The sequence below is a fragment of the Colius striatus genome, chromosome 1, assembly GCF_028858725.1.
Source record: "Colius striatus isolate bColStr4 chromosome 1, bColStr4.1.hap1, whole genome shotgun sequence".
Lineage (NCBI taxonomy): Eukaryota > Metazoa > Chordata > Aves > Coliiformes > Coliidae > Colius > Colius striatus.
This window is the reverse complement of record NC_084759.1, coordinates 167665563-167679333: the sequence shown is the minus strand read 5'-3', so window position 1 is coordinate 167679333 and position 13771 is coordinate 167665563. Positions and strand designations below refer to the sequence as shown.

The 13771-nt window shown below is 38.0% G+C and overlaps 1 protein-coding gene across 7 annotated transcripts in view; it reads right to left on the bottom strand.

Moving 5' to 3' along the window:
* The window catches only part of KCNC2 (potassium voltage-gated channel subfamily C member 2), a 101201-nt gene that overhangs the window by 7425 nt on the left and 80005 nt on the right, over positions 1-13771 (bottom strand). For 5 of the 7 annotated variants that reach the window (XM_061996743.1, XM_061996985.1, XM_061996661.1 and 2 more), the window contains exon 2: positions 1055-1985. In XM_061996743.1, coding sequence (XP_061852727.1) covers positions 1055-1985 — 931 coding nt within the window. The remainder of the gene's footprint in view (positions 1-1054; positions 1986-13771) is intronic. The other 2 variants (XM_061997152.1, XM_061996909.1) reach the window with 1 other exon arrangement.

The following is a 13771-nucleotide window of genomic DNA, read 5'->3' as shown; positions in this document are numbered from 1 at the left end:
TTTTTAAAAAATAAATTTCATCTACTGAATTACACCAGTCACAGGTCGTTTTGTTATTATAATTCTTTAGCAGCTTTCCAACAGGAACCTAATGACTGGTATGTGAGCTTTGTAATCAGATTGTGCTTGATTTAAGAATTAATACATTCAAGAAAAAAACAAAAAAAATCTTGCTGCTAAAAAATGTGCTTTAAGTATACCAAGAGATAAAATTTACTCTTTAATTTGAAGAGATATGGAATGTGGGCCAGTGGCTTGGAGGGGCAGAGGCTGTCATTTGATATGCATTTTCACAGCAATTATCACAAAGTACTTCTTATCATTTGGAACTCTAACAAACTAAGGTAATATAAATTAAAAAATTCAACACTAATAACAATGATGTTGCTAGTGGCTGTCATTTTCATTTTTCTTGACAAACTTTACATCAGCTATGCTATTATCATTCAATTAATAGTAAATATCATGCAATGTCTCATCTAACACAGATGAAGGAGATTCTTCTAGCCAGGGAAGCAGAATGCCAAATGGAAAGAAAGCTAGAAAGATAATTTCTTCTTATTTCCTTTGAGTGCTGGGCTTTTGATGTAAAGCACCTGCTCCTTTTAAATGACTGCTTCTTTGTAGGATCTTGCTTAACAGGCCACGATGTGGCACAGGCAAAGCTGACACAAGAGACAGACACTGAGGCAAAACACCATGGAGTCCAACAGGGTGGGACACGGTGGCTGCTCAAATAGTCACAGTCATGCAGAAAAACAAGAAACATCCATACAACGCAACAAACAACAGGCAAAAGAAAAGGTTGATATCATCAGCAGGAAAGCATTCTCAACAGAGCAAGCAAAACTGTATAGACCAGCTACATAGAGGTTTGGGAACATCGCTAAACCTATTTCGTCCTCTATGAGACTGACACACGCAAACACTGGAGGGGAGAAGGGTGGGAGCTACATCTTCTCCTGGCAGAAAGACAGACTGCTTTCTGACCCCTGCCAAACATACTGGTCTATAAAGTGTTTTCAGAGGACATGCATTTCCAGTGGGGTCCTACCTGATGATCTGTTGTGCTCCATCAGCTGGTTGTCCTTTCCCAGGCAGATGTCACCCTGTGTGCTATTGCAGGCCATGTTCAAGTCTGTCTTGCAGAAGGTGGGTGAGCTGGCTTGAGGAGCAGGAGGGATGTGCTTCTTCCTCTTCCTTGGCAGTTTTTGCTTTGCCATGGCCAGGGAGTAGTACATCCCAAAATTGTTGACTATCACAGGCACGGGCATGGCTATGGTGAGTACCCCTGCCAGCGCACACAGGGCTCCAACCAGCATGCCTGACCAAGTCCGTGGATACATATCCCCGTATCCCAGGGTGGTCATGGTGACTACAGCCCACCAGAAGCCAATAGGGATATTTTTGAATTGAGTGTGCTCGCTCGCTGACGGGTCGTTAGGCTGGGCTCCCACACGCTCTGCGTAGTAGATCATGGTGGCAAATATTAATACACCGAGTGCCAGAAATATTATCAGCAGCAAAAACTCGTTGGTGCTGGCTCGCAGAGTGTGGCCCAGCACTCTGAGGCCCACAAAGTGCCGGGTGAGCTTAAAGATTCGCAGGATCCTCACAAATCTAACCACCCTGAGGAAACCAAGCACATCCTTAGCAGCTTTGGAGGAGAGCCCGCTCAGGCCCACTTCTAGGTAGAAGGGCAAGATGGCCACAAAATCAATGATATTCAAGAGGTTTTTGATAAATTCAAGTTTGTTGGGGGAGAAAATAACGCGTACTAAAAATTCAAATGTAAACCAAACCACACAGACTCCTTCCACATACGTCAGAGCAGGATCTGTCTCAATTTCATACTGTAGCACAGTTTCTGTCCCATTGATGACTTGTTCAGTTTTGTTTATAATAGTATTGAAAGCCTCATGTGTTTCCAGGCAAAAGGTTGTGATTGAAACTAGGATGAAGAATAAGGAGGCAAAGGCGATGAACTGAAACAAAAAGAAGGAAAAAAGACATCAGAACCACATAGAAGAGCTGTGTTATTAACAATGTCGGTGATCATTATAAATCTTTTACTGATTCATCCCCAAATGACTCACAAATTCATGTGCATAATATTTTGTATCTAGGCCAGAGGGGACCAGCAGACATCTCTCACATATAGGCCAAGAGATTGGAAGCGGAAAAAGTCTTGATGATAGACACCATGACAGGCCACAAGTCATTCACAAAGTGGCAACAAGTTCTTCAATCTATGATAAAACATCTGAACTTCATTCAGTTGACAAGATATCTTATAAACAGGCCCTATACACACCAACCACAGAAAGATTTAAGGTTGTCCACCTCTAAGATAGTGAAAAATGGAGCTGACTCTAATGGTCGTGAGATTATGGTTCATGAATTCACACCTGATCTGAAGGGCATCTCAGACAGTCCTACAAACAGATCCTAGGGGGTTTTTTTGATTTTCAATGATTCCCAAACACAGGATATTTACTAATAGAAAATGCTTTCTATGCTACACTTAGACTAAATCATGCAGCCTGTTACATTTGAAGTCATCCCTCAGTCATACTGTTAAGTAGGATTTAAGAATAAACCTAGCAGAATCGCCCTCTCCGCTGTGGCAGAGCTTTGCCAGTCTGTTAGGATCTACTATCCTGCTATCAAAGTTACAAATCCAGGACAATCTGAACAAATAGGAAAGTACAAGTTCAGTTGTATTCGCAGCATATGAACAGATAGATTATAGATAAATATCCTGGAGACAGCCCTCACAGAGGACTGTTAAGAACTTAAAAAACATTTCCCACCTGATCTTCAAGCCAGTCATCGCAATCAAACACTGAAGAAAAGAAAACTACCAAGGACAGAATCTCATAAAAACTAACCCTAAGCCAAACAGATTAAGGGGGAGCTAAACTTTCTTACACTCGGTAAAATGTGCCAAATGAAAAGATGTTTTGAAAGCAGTTGTTCCTTTGCTAAAATGGTTAACTTCTTTTAAATGACAATGCATTACCACCATATTAGCACTCTACCAGAAACGATGTGGTATATGAATAGATTATAGAATCATAGAATCACAGAATGGTAGGGTTGGAAGAGATCTTTAGATATCATCCAGTCCACCCTCCTTGCAGAAGCAGGTTCACCTAGATCAGGTGGCGTAGGAACATGTCCAGGTGGGTCTTGAAGACCTCCAAGGAAGGAGATTCCACAACCCCTCTGGGCAGCCTGTGCCAGGGCTCCCTCACCCTGACAGAGAAATAGTTTTTTCTTATATTTATGTGGAACTTTTTGTTTTCCAGCTTCATCCCATTACCCCTTGTCTTGTTGCTAGCTACTATAGAAAAAAGGGATGTCCCACCCTCCTGACACCCACCCTTTAGATATTTGTAAATGTTAATAAGATCTCCCCTCAGTCTCCTCTTATCCAAACTAAACAGCCCCAGTTCCCGCAGCCTTTCCTCGTATGAAAGATGCTGCAGTCCCCTGATCATCTTGGTGGCCCTGCGCTGGACTCTCTGCAGAAGTTCTCTGTCCCTCTTAAGCTGAGGAGCCCAGAACTGGACACAGGACTCCAGATGAGGCTTCGCCAGGGCAGAGTAGAGGGGGAGAAGAACCTCCCTTGACCTGTTGATGTGTTTAAATCCTTCCCTCAGCCAAGACTGATAGCACATTATCAACGTGTTTGTTATTCTGGATTTTCAGCTTAAAAGATATTTTATTGCCAGCATTATCCTTGAAAAAACTCTCGGAAGACTTGAAGATTTTTTAAGGTGTTAGGAGCCGAAAGATACAAAAAAAAGACATCTAAAGAGGTTTTTGAAAATATCTAGTGCCTCCGTGCTTCCTCACATATGTAGCAGCTTGAAATTTTACCATTGCATAACATCAAGACAGAAACACATTTCTGTCAAAATAGCAGCAAATTACTTACTCTTTTGGCTTTGGATTTTATCATTTTAAACTGTTACTTGCTAGTAAAACAAAAATATAGGATAGGGATCTCAGATGCTGAGACAGGCTCTTCATCTCTTTTAATATTATGTATTTTCATAAATAGACTTCAAATATTTTATGTTTTCCTTAATGCTACTTAAAAAGCACTCAGGGTATCACTGTTCTTAATTTATTCATTCTCAACCTGAAATTGAGTACCTTAATTAAGTCCAGAAAGTAGGAAAAAATATCTACTGGAAAGGGCAACTTACAGCCTCGGTTACAATGGTACTGGCAAGAAAAAAAAAGTGGCAACAGGATACTGGTACGTTACCACAACAAAATACTGAATGTCATTGAAAAAAAATAGTTATGAGGGAAAGGAACAGCAACCATAAGCAAGAACATGTCTGTCATGTCACTTTAATCATCGCTACAATGTTGTGATGAAATTATTTTGTGTACTTCGGGTATCAATCAACGAACTTAGTATTAGCACTCAGATTTTACATGCCACAGGAGTTCATTTGGGCTGGTACAATACTGAATGGTGGCACATTTCTAACACAGAATATTAGATAGAAAACAAAATATTATCTCCACTGACAGCAGACAGAATTGCCTTTACTTATAGAAACAAGCCTAAATTTGCAGCACAGACTTCGCAAATTTATTATGTTCAGACTCAAAAGATCGATCTATCTATCTATCTATCAATAAAACCCATTTATCTACTTATATCAAAGATTTGCAGCTTGTTCATGGCGTCTTTTCCTCAAACAATAAAACAAAGATATCACACCAAGCCCCTAAACTATAATGCTCTAAATCTACTGTCTTTCAGGAAAGACTGACTCAGCAACCAAACTGAACACTTACCATCCAGTCTGAAGTTCTAGTGATGAGCTAAGCAAACAGTCTTATGCTCTTTGGCTGATTTTTACTGAACAGGCTTTTCTATCTTTGCCTTAAGTACAACAGTGCTACACATTCATAGCTCATTTATTCCTGGCACCTGACACCAACATACACAAAAAAGCCTCAGCCTTGCATAAGACAATTAGTCTCAGCCAGAACAACCAGAATTATATAATCTGAGTGAATTAATTTCAGCAGATCTTTGCAAATCCTCTGCATAGCATGGATAGAGAATGTATCAGGCTTTAAGCCACTGGTGGACTAAGAACAACTCTTGGGAGGCTCCCAGAGCATCTTTTACCTTCTACACAGTGAAGGAAGGAAAAAGCAAACAGGTCTGTGGATGTTGAGGATCAATTGAAGCTGTCAGCACTGTAGTGTGCAATCTGGATGGGAATTTTTAATTGATAAGATATTGAGCAACCTTATCAGTTTGGTGATTTCAGACAACTGTGAACATTTTTTGTCTGAGAACAGAAAACTACATTTAACCTAGATAAAGTAAAATTTACCAACAACTCAAATGTAATAAGTGTTATTTAACAGTGCACAGAATCTAACAGTGTGTAAATAATTATCACCTGTTTCTGGGTCCATTCTGGTTCAGATCCTTTCTAAAAAAAAAGGTCAAATACCAAAGGATTAACTACAGGTAGGACTGCTCAATAAACAGGGGTTTTTTGCTGTTTTTCTCACCACTGGCTCTATGAGTCATGGTGCACTTGGCTCTTGGCAAAGCAGATCAAAATTTTTAACTATGCACCTATATTCAACAGCACTTTATTAACCCTAAAGGAAAAAGACCTTCTGTCTTTTCCACAATCTGCTGAGTATCCTACTCTGTTATCCTAAACACAATAATCTTCCAGAGATTAGAACAAAAAAAGGCAAGAAAAATGTATTAATGTGGTGACATATTTCTTGACGATCCCACAATTTCCATTCATAGCAACATAAAACAACGTGAAAAACACATTTTGCCATGAACACAATAGCATGTACATCACTCATTTTGAGTAAAGACATCTACTCCTTTTATCTCTTACTGCATTGTGTTAAAGTGTAGGTTTCTTGGATCAGGACATTCTGTACAGAGCTTGCACAGAACCTAGCATGATGAGACTTCATACACAAGACCACCTACAACGTTATTGCAATAGTCATAGGGTTCAGAGAACACGCAAGAAGAAAATGTAATGACCAGAGAAAGAAGGAACATTTTCTCAGTCCAAAAAAAACTGATTAGGGGTTTACTTTACATTAACTAAGATATTTCCTTAGTATTATGTTATATAACGCTAGGCAATATGTTGAAAAAACTCTAGTATGTTTTCCAAACTGCTGTAATGATAGAAGTTAAAATGTCACGTGCTATCCTCATTATATGCTTTCCTTCTGCCTCACTCTGATTCCATCTTCTCTCAATTTGAACATAATGAGCCTTTAAAAACACAGTTTTGTTCATGTGGGCAAGCACCACATTTCAGTCGAAGTTGATATAGATCCAAACTCTCTGAATCTCTAGTTGATGAGACCAGACAAGTTCTATTTCTCAGTCTTACTAATGTCCATAGTAACTAGGGGACCACACAGAACCTTTGGGTTGTTGTTTTGTTTGTTTGGGGTGTTTTTTATGAAGTACACAAACGTAAGAGTAGTTACCCTGATTATTCAGAAAGGCAAAAGACATTTTTTTGTTTGAATCACTAGCAACCTTTCAATGTGATAAGTTCTGAAAACTTAGGTTATGACTAGTTGCAAGACAAATTCAGCCTTGGCATACAGTAAACCAGTTTCATTTACTCCTTTTTTCAAGCATATGACTTGAAACTTTAGCAAAGACTAGAAGAAAAATTTTCTAATGTAAATAATCAGGATATTTTTCTCATTTCTTAAAAGTTTTTTAAAAAATGTTTCTTGTTTGTTTCAATGGATCAGATAAAAGTATCTTTCTTCATTTAGCTTTTCCCTTTATCTCCAAGGTACAATTCTCTAAGTAAGAGAATGGCTATACTGACACTTCAGGGCCATCAAACCAGACTTTTTAAAAACTGAAATTAAAATAAATTGAATGAATAAGCAGTTCAGTACATTTATGCCAGAACAGAGCAGTTAAAAGTTACAAAATGTTCAGTATGTTATACATAGCTTGCAGAATGCTCCTCATTAGGTAGATAAAGCTCTCAATAGATTGCTGATTCCCTCTACTCACATTCAGAAGGCAGTGCATACCCAATTGTGTTCATGTATGTCCACATCACATTTCAGACAAAGCTGGTACAGTTTCCAGTTCCCAGCTTCTCTAGTTGATGGGATCACCAGCCAAGCTCTGTTTTTGAGTCCTACGGTAAGTGAATTAATCATCTACAACTTGACTTTCAATAAAGCACATAAATCTAAAGTGAATGTCAGATACCTGCAGATTACTTGTTGGAAGTAGAAAAGTTTATGATTCCTCTTCTGAATTTAGTGTCACAGATAGTTTTATCTGTCCATCCCACACTCTTAAGCTATTTCTATATATTATTTAGTATTCCAAGATGGACAGGTCATAGTCAGTGAAGAGGTTAATGCACAGTTAATTGTTAGTAGTCACAGCCACCCTTACTTCTTGCTACACAGTTAAGTTTTGAATAAAATCTCTCACAATATTTTAGTATTTTCCTGAAAAGAGTCTGCATTCTATCTGGATACAACTTGTCCTGGGGTTGGATCCCAACACTTCCTCCTTCAACTACGCTCACTCTGTAATGTATATTTTCTAATGTAAGTATTTAATAGCAACTTTTAAGGTCTGATTAGTTCATTTGAGTTTCATTCCAGGACTTAGAAGGTTTGCCCTTGATACACTTGACTACAGAAAAAGAAAACTACTGAATATTTAATGAGCCCTTGGAAATACAACATTTAATATTCTCTAACTCAAGTACAGAACTGCCTTTAAAGAAAAAAGATTAAAATGTTGTTTTAAATAAATATCTTCAAAGGCACAATATGAGATTTGATACATGCATGTTTCTGGAATTTAAAACAATTTTCAGAAAAACAAAATAATAATCTTCCTCACCACACTTAATAAATCCAAAATACAACTATAGATCTGTGTTTTCATCACAGAAAACAGATTGTGCTTTCTTTCTTAAAGGAATCAGCTTTGACTGCTTGCTCACCGTTAAAAACAAAATTCTGCTTATTTAGTAAGATATTGGTTTACTAAATACCAATACCAATAATAAAAACCAATATCTTGGTTTACTAAATAACTTCACTTCTCGTGACCAAAATAAGAATGAGGAACTCAGACATGAGTTCCTTGCTTTCCTGCTGGACTACTCATGCTAAACAAAATCCTCAAAGCCGAGTAAATTTTCTGCTGGATAACAAAGTACTTAAAAGGAAACAATTTTTCTTAATATCATACTCATTTTGAAAAATAAAAAATAACTTTCTATACTTTGAAGATTTTAAAATGACTTCCAATGACATCTGTTCACATCTGTTAGTTTAACCCTCATCTTCTCATAGTTCAGAAGACGAAAGAAATAATTTGAAAAAAACTCAATTCAATTTCTTCCGCTACTACTCCTCTGACCACAAGTGAGCTAATGCATGTTTAAACACATTCAGTCTCATTGACTGCAACAAATTGTCAGATGTATACATTATAAAACTATATTTTCTTCATCTGTATTTTAAGACTCAGTGATCAACACCATTTCTTAGAGCAAGACAGTTACAAATGGTCATACCAAAATTATATATTCTCATCTAAACATAATCTGATATGGACTTTTTTTTTCTCTCAAGCTTTGTTCCTGTAAATCTTCCATATATTTGTCCTTTAATCTTTCTTTTTTAATTTTCCAGGAATTCAAAACCCCAGTTACTTTGTGGAATTCCCCTCGTTCTGTAGAAGTGAGAATCAGTCAAACAGGGAATAAAATCAATGTAATATACTGCTTCCAATCAGTCACAACTAACTCACACTGTTTTTTAATCTTGTTTTATAGCTGCCTAGTCATATAAACCAAAAGGTGGGTTTTTTTAAATCCCATACAAATTCCAAAAAATTTGAGAGATTTGAGTGTTCAAGGACAACATGTTTCGATGATGGATGTTAAGCAGAAAAAGTACATGGCATGCTTCACTCTAATGAGTAGCAACTAACATTGGAGTGAAATCACAGAATTAGACACCACTTCCAGCTTTAAAGAAAGTTTTCTCTGCATATAGATTTGACAGATGGTCCTCATTTCTGATTTTAACACAATAGAATTATATTTCGTTTCATTTGGTTATCAGGAGACTGATAAAATCATAATGTGATTTAATAATGAGCTCTTGTGATGACCTTACAGAATCGTTTAGGTTGGAAAAGACCTTTAAGATGACCTAGTCCAACCACTAACCTCACGCTGCCAAGCCCATCACTAAACCATATCCCTCAGCAACCTACCTACACGTCTTTTAAATACCTCCAGGGATGGGGACTCCATCACCTCCCTATGTAGCCCTTTCCAGTACTTAATAACGCAGTGAAGAATTTCTTCCTAACATCCAATCTAAATCTCCCCTGGCACAACATGAGGCCATTTCCTCTTATCTATCACTCATTATTTGGGAGAAGAGATCAATCCTCACCTCGCAACAATCTCCTTTCAAGTACTTGTAGAGAGGGATAAGGTCTCCCCTCAGCCTTCTCTTCTTCAGACTCAATATTCCCAGTTCCCTCAGCCATTTCTCATAAGAGTTGTTCTCTAGACCCTTCACAAGCTTCATTACCCATCTCTGGACATGCTCCAGCATCTTAGTGTCTTTCTTGTAGTGCGTGGTCCAGAAGTGGACACAGGTATTGCCTCACCAGTGGCGAGTACAGGGGGACAATCACTTTCTTGGTCCTGCTGGCCACACTATTTCTGATATAACATGATGACACTGGCCTCCTTGGCCACCTGGGCACACTGCTGGCTCATGTTCAGCTGGCTGTTGGCCAACATCCCCAGGTCCTTTTCCAGCAGATAGCTTTCCAGACACTTTGCCCCAAGCCTGAAGTGCTGCATGGCATGGTTGTGGCCCAAATGCAGGACCCAACACTTGGCCTTGTTAAGTCTCATACAATTGGCCCCAGCCCATTGCTCCAGGCTGGTCAGAACACAGCCTCTTATTTCTCTTTGCACAGTTTAATGTTCTATGGGGTTAAATTTAGATATTAATGTTCATTTTGCAGAAACCTAGATATCTCAGCAAGCAGATCATCAGTATTTTCACAATTGTTTCTCAAAATGCTATTCTTCCTTAGCTACAATCTCCTTTAGAAAAAAGCAAAAAATCACTTTTATGGTGTGATGCATTTCAGTGCTTTGTATCTGGGTATACTGAGCAAGAAATGAAATACCATCAGTTGCTACTAACCAAACTGCTGGCATTTAAAATATAAGCTGAAGGCAAATATACTATCAGTTTGCTTCATCACTCATAAATCATAGTCTTTCACATTATCACTCTCCAAAGATTAAGGAACGAATACAGATACAGCATTTTAATAAATCTTCAAGGGAAAAAAAAAGATAAATGAAGTATCAGGCACTAAGATCAATTTAATGTCTCTCAAAATCTGTAACCCACCCTTCTTCTGGGGGATAAGATGGAATGTCAACATTAAACTGTTTTTTAAATGTCTACATAAAGATTTAACAGCCCAACCTTAACATCCTAATTGGAAAACTCTGGCCATTATAATTTCTCAACAATCAACAAGCCACAGTCAGCAGAGTTCTTATCAACATTTTTGGTTTTCATCCTGTGAAAGATAAGTCCACTCTTTTCAAATCCCAAGTATATTTCCTCCTCATTTGTACTTTCTCCTGCTAATATTATTGGCATTCAATTTAACAGTCAACAGTCTGCTGTTACAATTCCAGGCATAGTCATATTGGAATGACAGAATCTATATATCAATACACTTTTTTTGATACACCGCTTAAGAACAGCCTATAAGTAATATGCTATGCATAGATTTATAGTGCAGGAGTATTTCCAGCTCAGACTGGCTACCATCTGTACGTAGTAGTGGAAACACAAATGTGTTCTTGCTTGCTCATTCTTTTCTCATTTGTTATAGTTTTACAAAACAGTTGTCTTTCATTGCCAGCTGGAGTACAAATAAAAAGGTTATTAATGCCTTTCTTCATATTCAGAAATCCAGGTCTACAATTAAGTCATTCTCACTTGGCTGTCAGCTAAATCAGCAGTCTGACACCAGTTTGACCCAGATACATATCTGACTCAACAAATCTCAGACATATCTGCATTATAAAGCAGATCATGAAGAAAAGCATGAAGAGTTACTAATTATGCAGTATTTTAATTCCATTTAAGTAACATCTATCTTCCCAAAAGATTCAAAACCGATTTTCAAACCTACCCTGATACAGACACATCTACTGCTACTCAACATTGAAAACTTTGTCTCCACCGTGCAACTGGAAAGATGTGACAATGCATTTCAGTGGTGAGGCCACACTTAAGGTAGTGGGACTCCTGGAACACAACTGATCTGCTGTCCAGGACATTCCCTTGTACTCCTTTCCTAAATGAACAGTGCCATTTCCCACTAGGCAAATCAAAATCGTATGACTGTTGTCTCACTGAGCAGCTAAGACAAACATGTCATACCAACATACAACATGTATCTCACTGCCTGTTTTTATCTCCTGAAGACTCGGCAGAACTGCTTGAAAAGCAACTATGCTGCCTTCAGAAGCTTCCTTTTCCCATCCACTTGAACTTACCTAGCTTGTTTCACTTGTGAACTTTCTGATCTGTGACCATTGCAGCAATGTTTTAGGTTTTACAGCCAGCTATCCTGATTTTTTTAACTAGATTTGGCATCTATATTTTAGCAATCATTTTTAGGCATCATCAGGGCTCACTTTGACCTTGCTTTATTGAAAAAGTCTGCATTGTTATGCAGCCTGATAAGCAAGTCACTGCCAGTCATTCATTAAACTTTGTTATAAATCTTTGCACAGGCAAACTGTTTCTAGAGGCTGCAAAAATGCAATGAGTGTTCTTCCTAAGTTAAAGCAAAGGTGAGAAAATGAAGAATTCTCAGTCCATAGTTTGGGTCTGCTATCACACATTCAGTGGTTTCTTATTACTGAAACAGCATTCTCCAAAAAGAAGCTAAAATTTTCTCAAGGGATGAAGATGGTAGATTTTGGAGAACTCATTTCAGCCAATTCTAGATTTACATGCTGAGTTGAATTAGTCTCTCTGTATGCTTTGTTCACCTTCCCTGGATTACTTCCTGTTCACACCATTACAGCAGAGACTAGGCTCTGGGACCTGGCAACTTATCATAGAATCATCATCTTCTTTTACAAAAGACCTTTAAGATCATTGAGTCCAAACACTAACCTAATACTGCTAAGTCCATCACCAAACTAAACCATTTCCCTCAGCAACTTGAAATAGTACACAGGCAGCATCTTCCTTTCTGCTCTTGATTTATCATGAAAAGGTTTCATTTGGCTCAAGGGGTCAAAACTGGAAAAAAAATATTTGTTATAATGCTATTTATTATTAATAGACTTTCACATCCATGTAGATAAATGGAGAAGAGGGAAAAATTATTAAGAAGATAAATTCATGAAAATTCTATTATATTGTACTTTTCTTAGTACATAAATCTCATATCTATTAAAATTATAGAGACATTTTGAGTCCTGTCATCTCTGTCTCAAGCACGCAGTCTCATTTTGTCTACTTTTGCTCTCACTTAAAACAAGCCTGTTGGCCTAATTTAAAATTACACTTGGGTCAATTTAGAAAACTTTTAAGATTCTGAGGCTTGATATCCATTAAGATTTGTAATAGAGCCCATCTTAGCTTTCACCAGAGAAGCCTTATAATCAAACTGTATAACCTTTTTTTGCCATCCCAAATCTAACCAAAATATACTGGAACTATTTACAAGATTTCCAATCCTGTGACTTTCCTGCATAACACATGAGGACTTCTAATGTAAATGCTAGAACAGAAATTGCTGAAGTCATTTCCAAGATACTCAAAAGTGTATGCAGAACAGAACTCTCAAACAGTTGATTAACAGGTATCTTTTGACAGGAAGCTCTTCCTTATACTCATTAAGCAGCAGTAGTTTAAATTTTCATAACTACACCACAGTAATACAATACAGTTAATATTAACTGGTATCCAAATTAGTTATGGGAAAGCAAAAATATAATGACTAAGCTACCTAGCCTATGGTAATTCCTAAATCTAAGATTCTTAGTATGGTAGGCTTAATGATGAGCTTCAAAATGCAGCAAGTTTTGTGGAGTAATCTGGATTTAATAAAAGCAAACGATGAACCCAGGAACCTTATCCTATGGCTTCGTATGGGAACTGTCACAGTTGCAATCCAGTAGACAAAACTCCTCTGCTATTTGCATTAACAGGGTTGCCAATAACAGGAGTAGTCCCACTGACTCACAGTACAGTACACAGTGCTGAGATTCGGCAGTCTCAAGCTCCCTAGTAGTGATATGAAAGGATTCCAGGGTGTTTTTCCCATACGTCCATAGCTTGGGCCTTTCCTCATTTCAGACTCGTGTACCCATGCTCTAGTATTGTCTTTTCCCTGTCCTTCACTCCCTTTTCAAGACCAGGTCTGCTCCTCAAGCTTACAGTTGCATCCCACGCTTTCCTCCTCTCTCCTTCTGAGTAATGTATTCGTACCTTATTCTTATATTCATGGCCTTTATCTCCAATTACTTATTTTCATACACAGTTCTCTCTCCAGAGCTCATGTTCCTCCTCTCTTCCAGGCTCTTTCTCCAGCCTCAGTCTTTGCTTCAGATACTACTCTCGCTCCTCATAATAGGCTGTTTGCTCAGGCATCCCT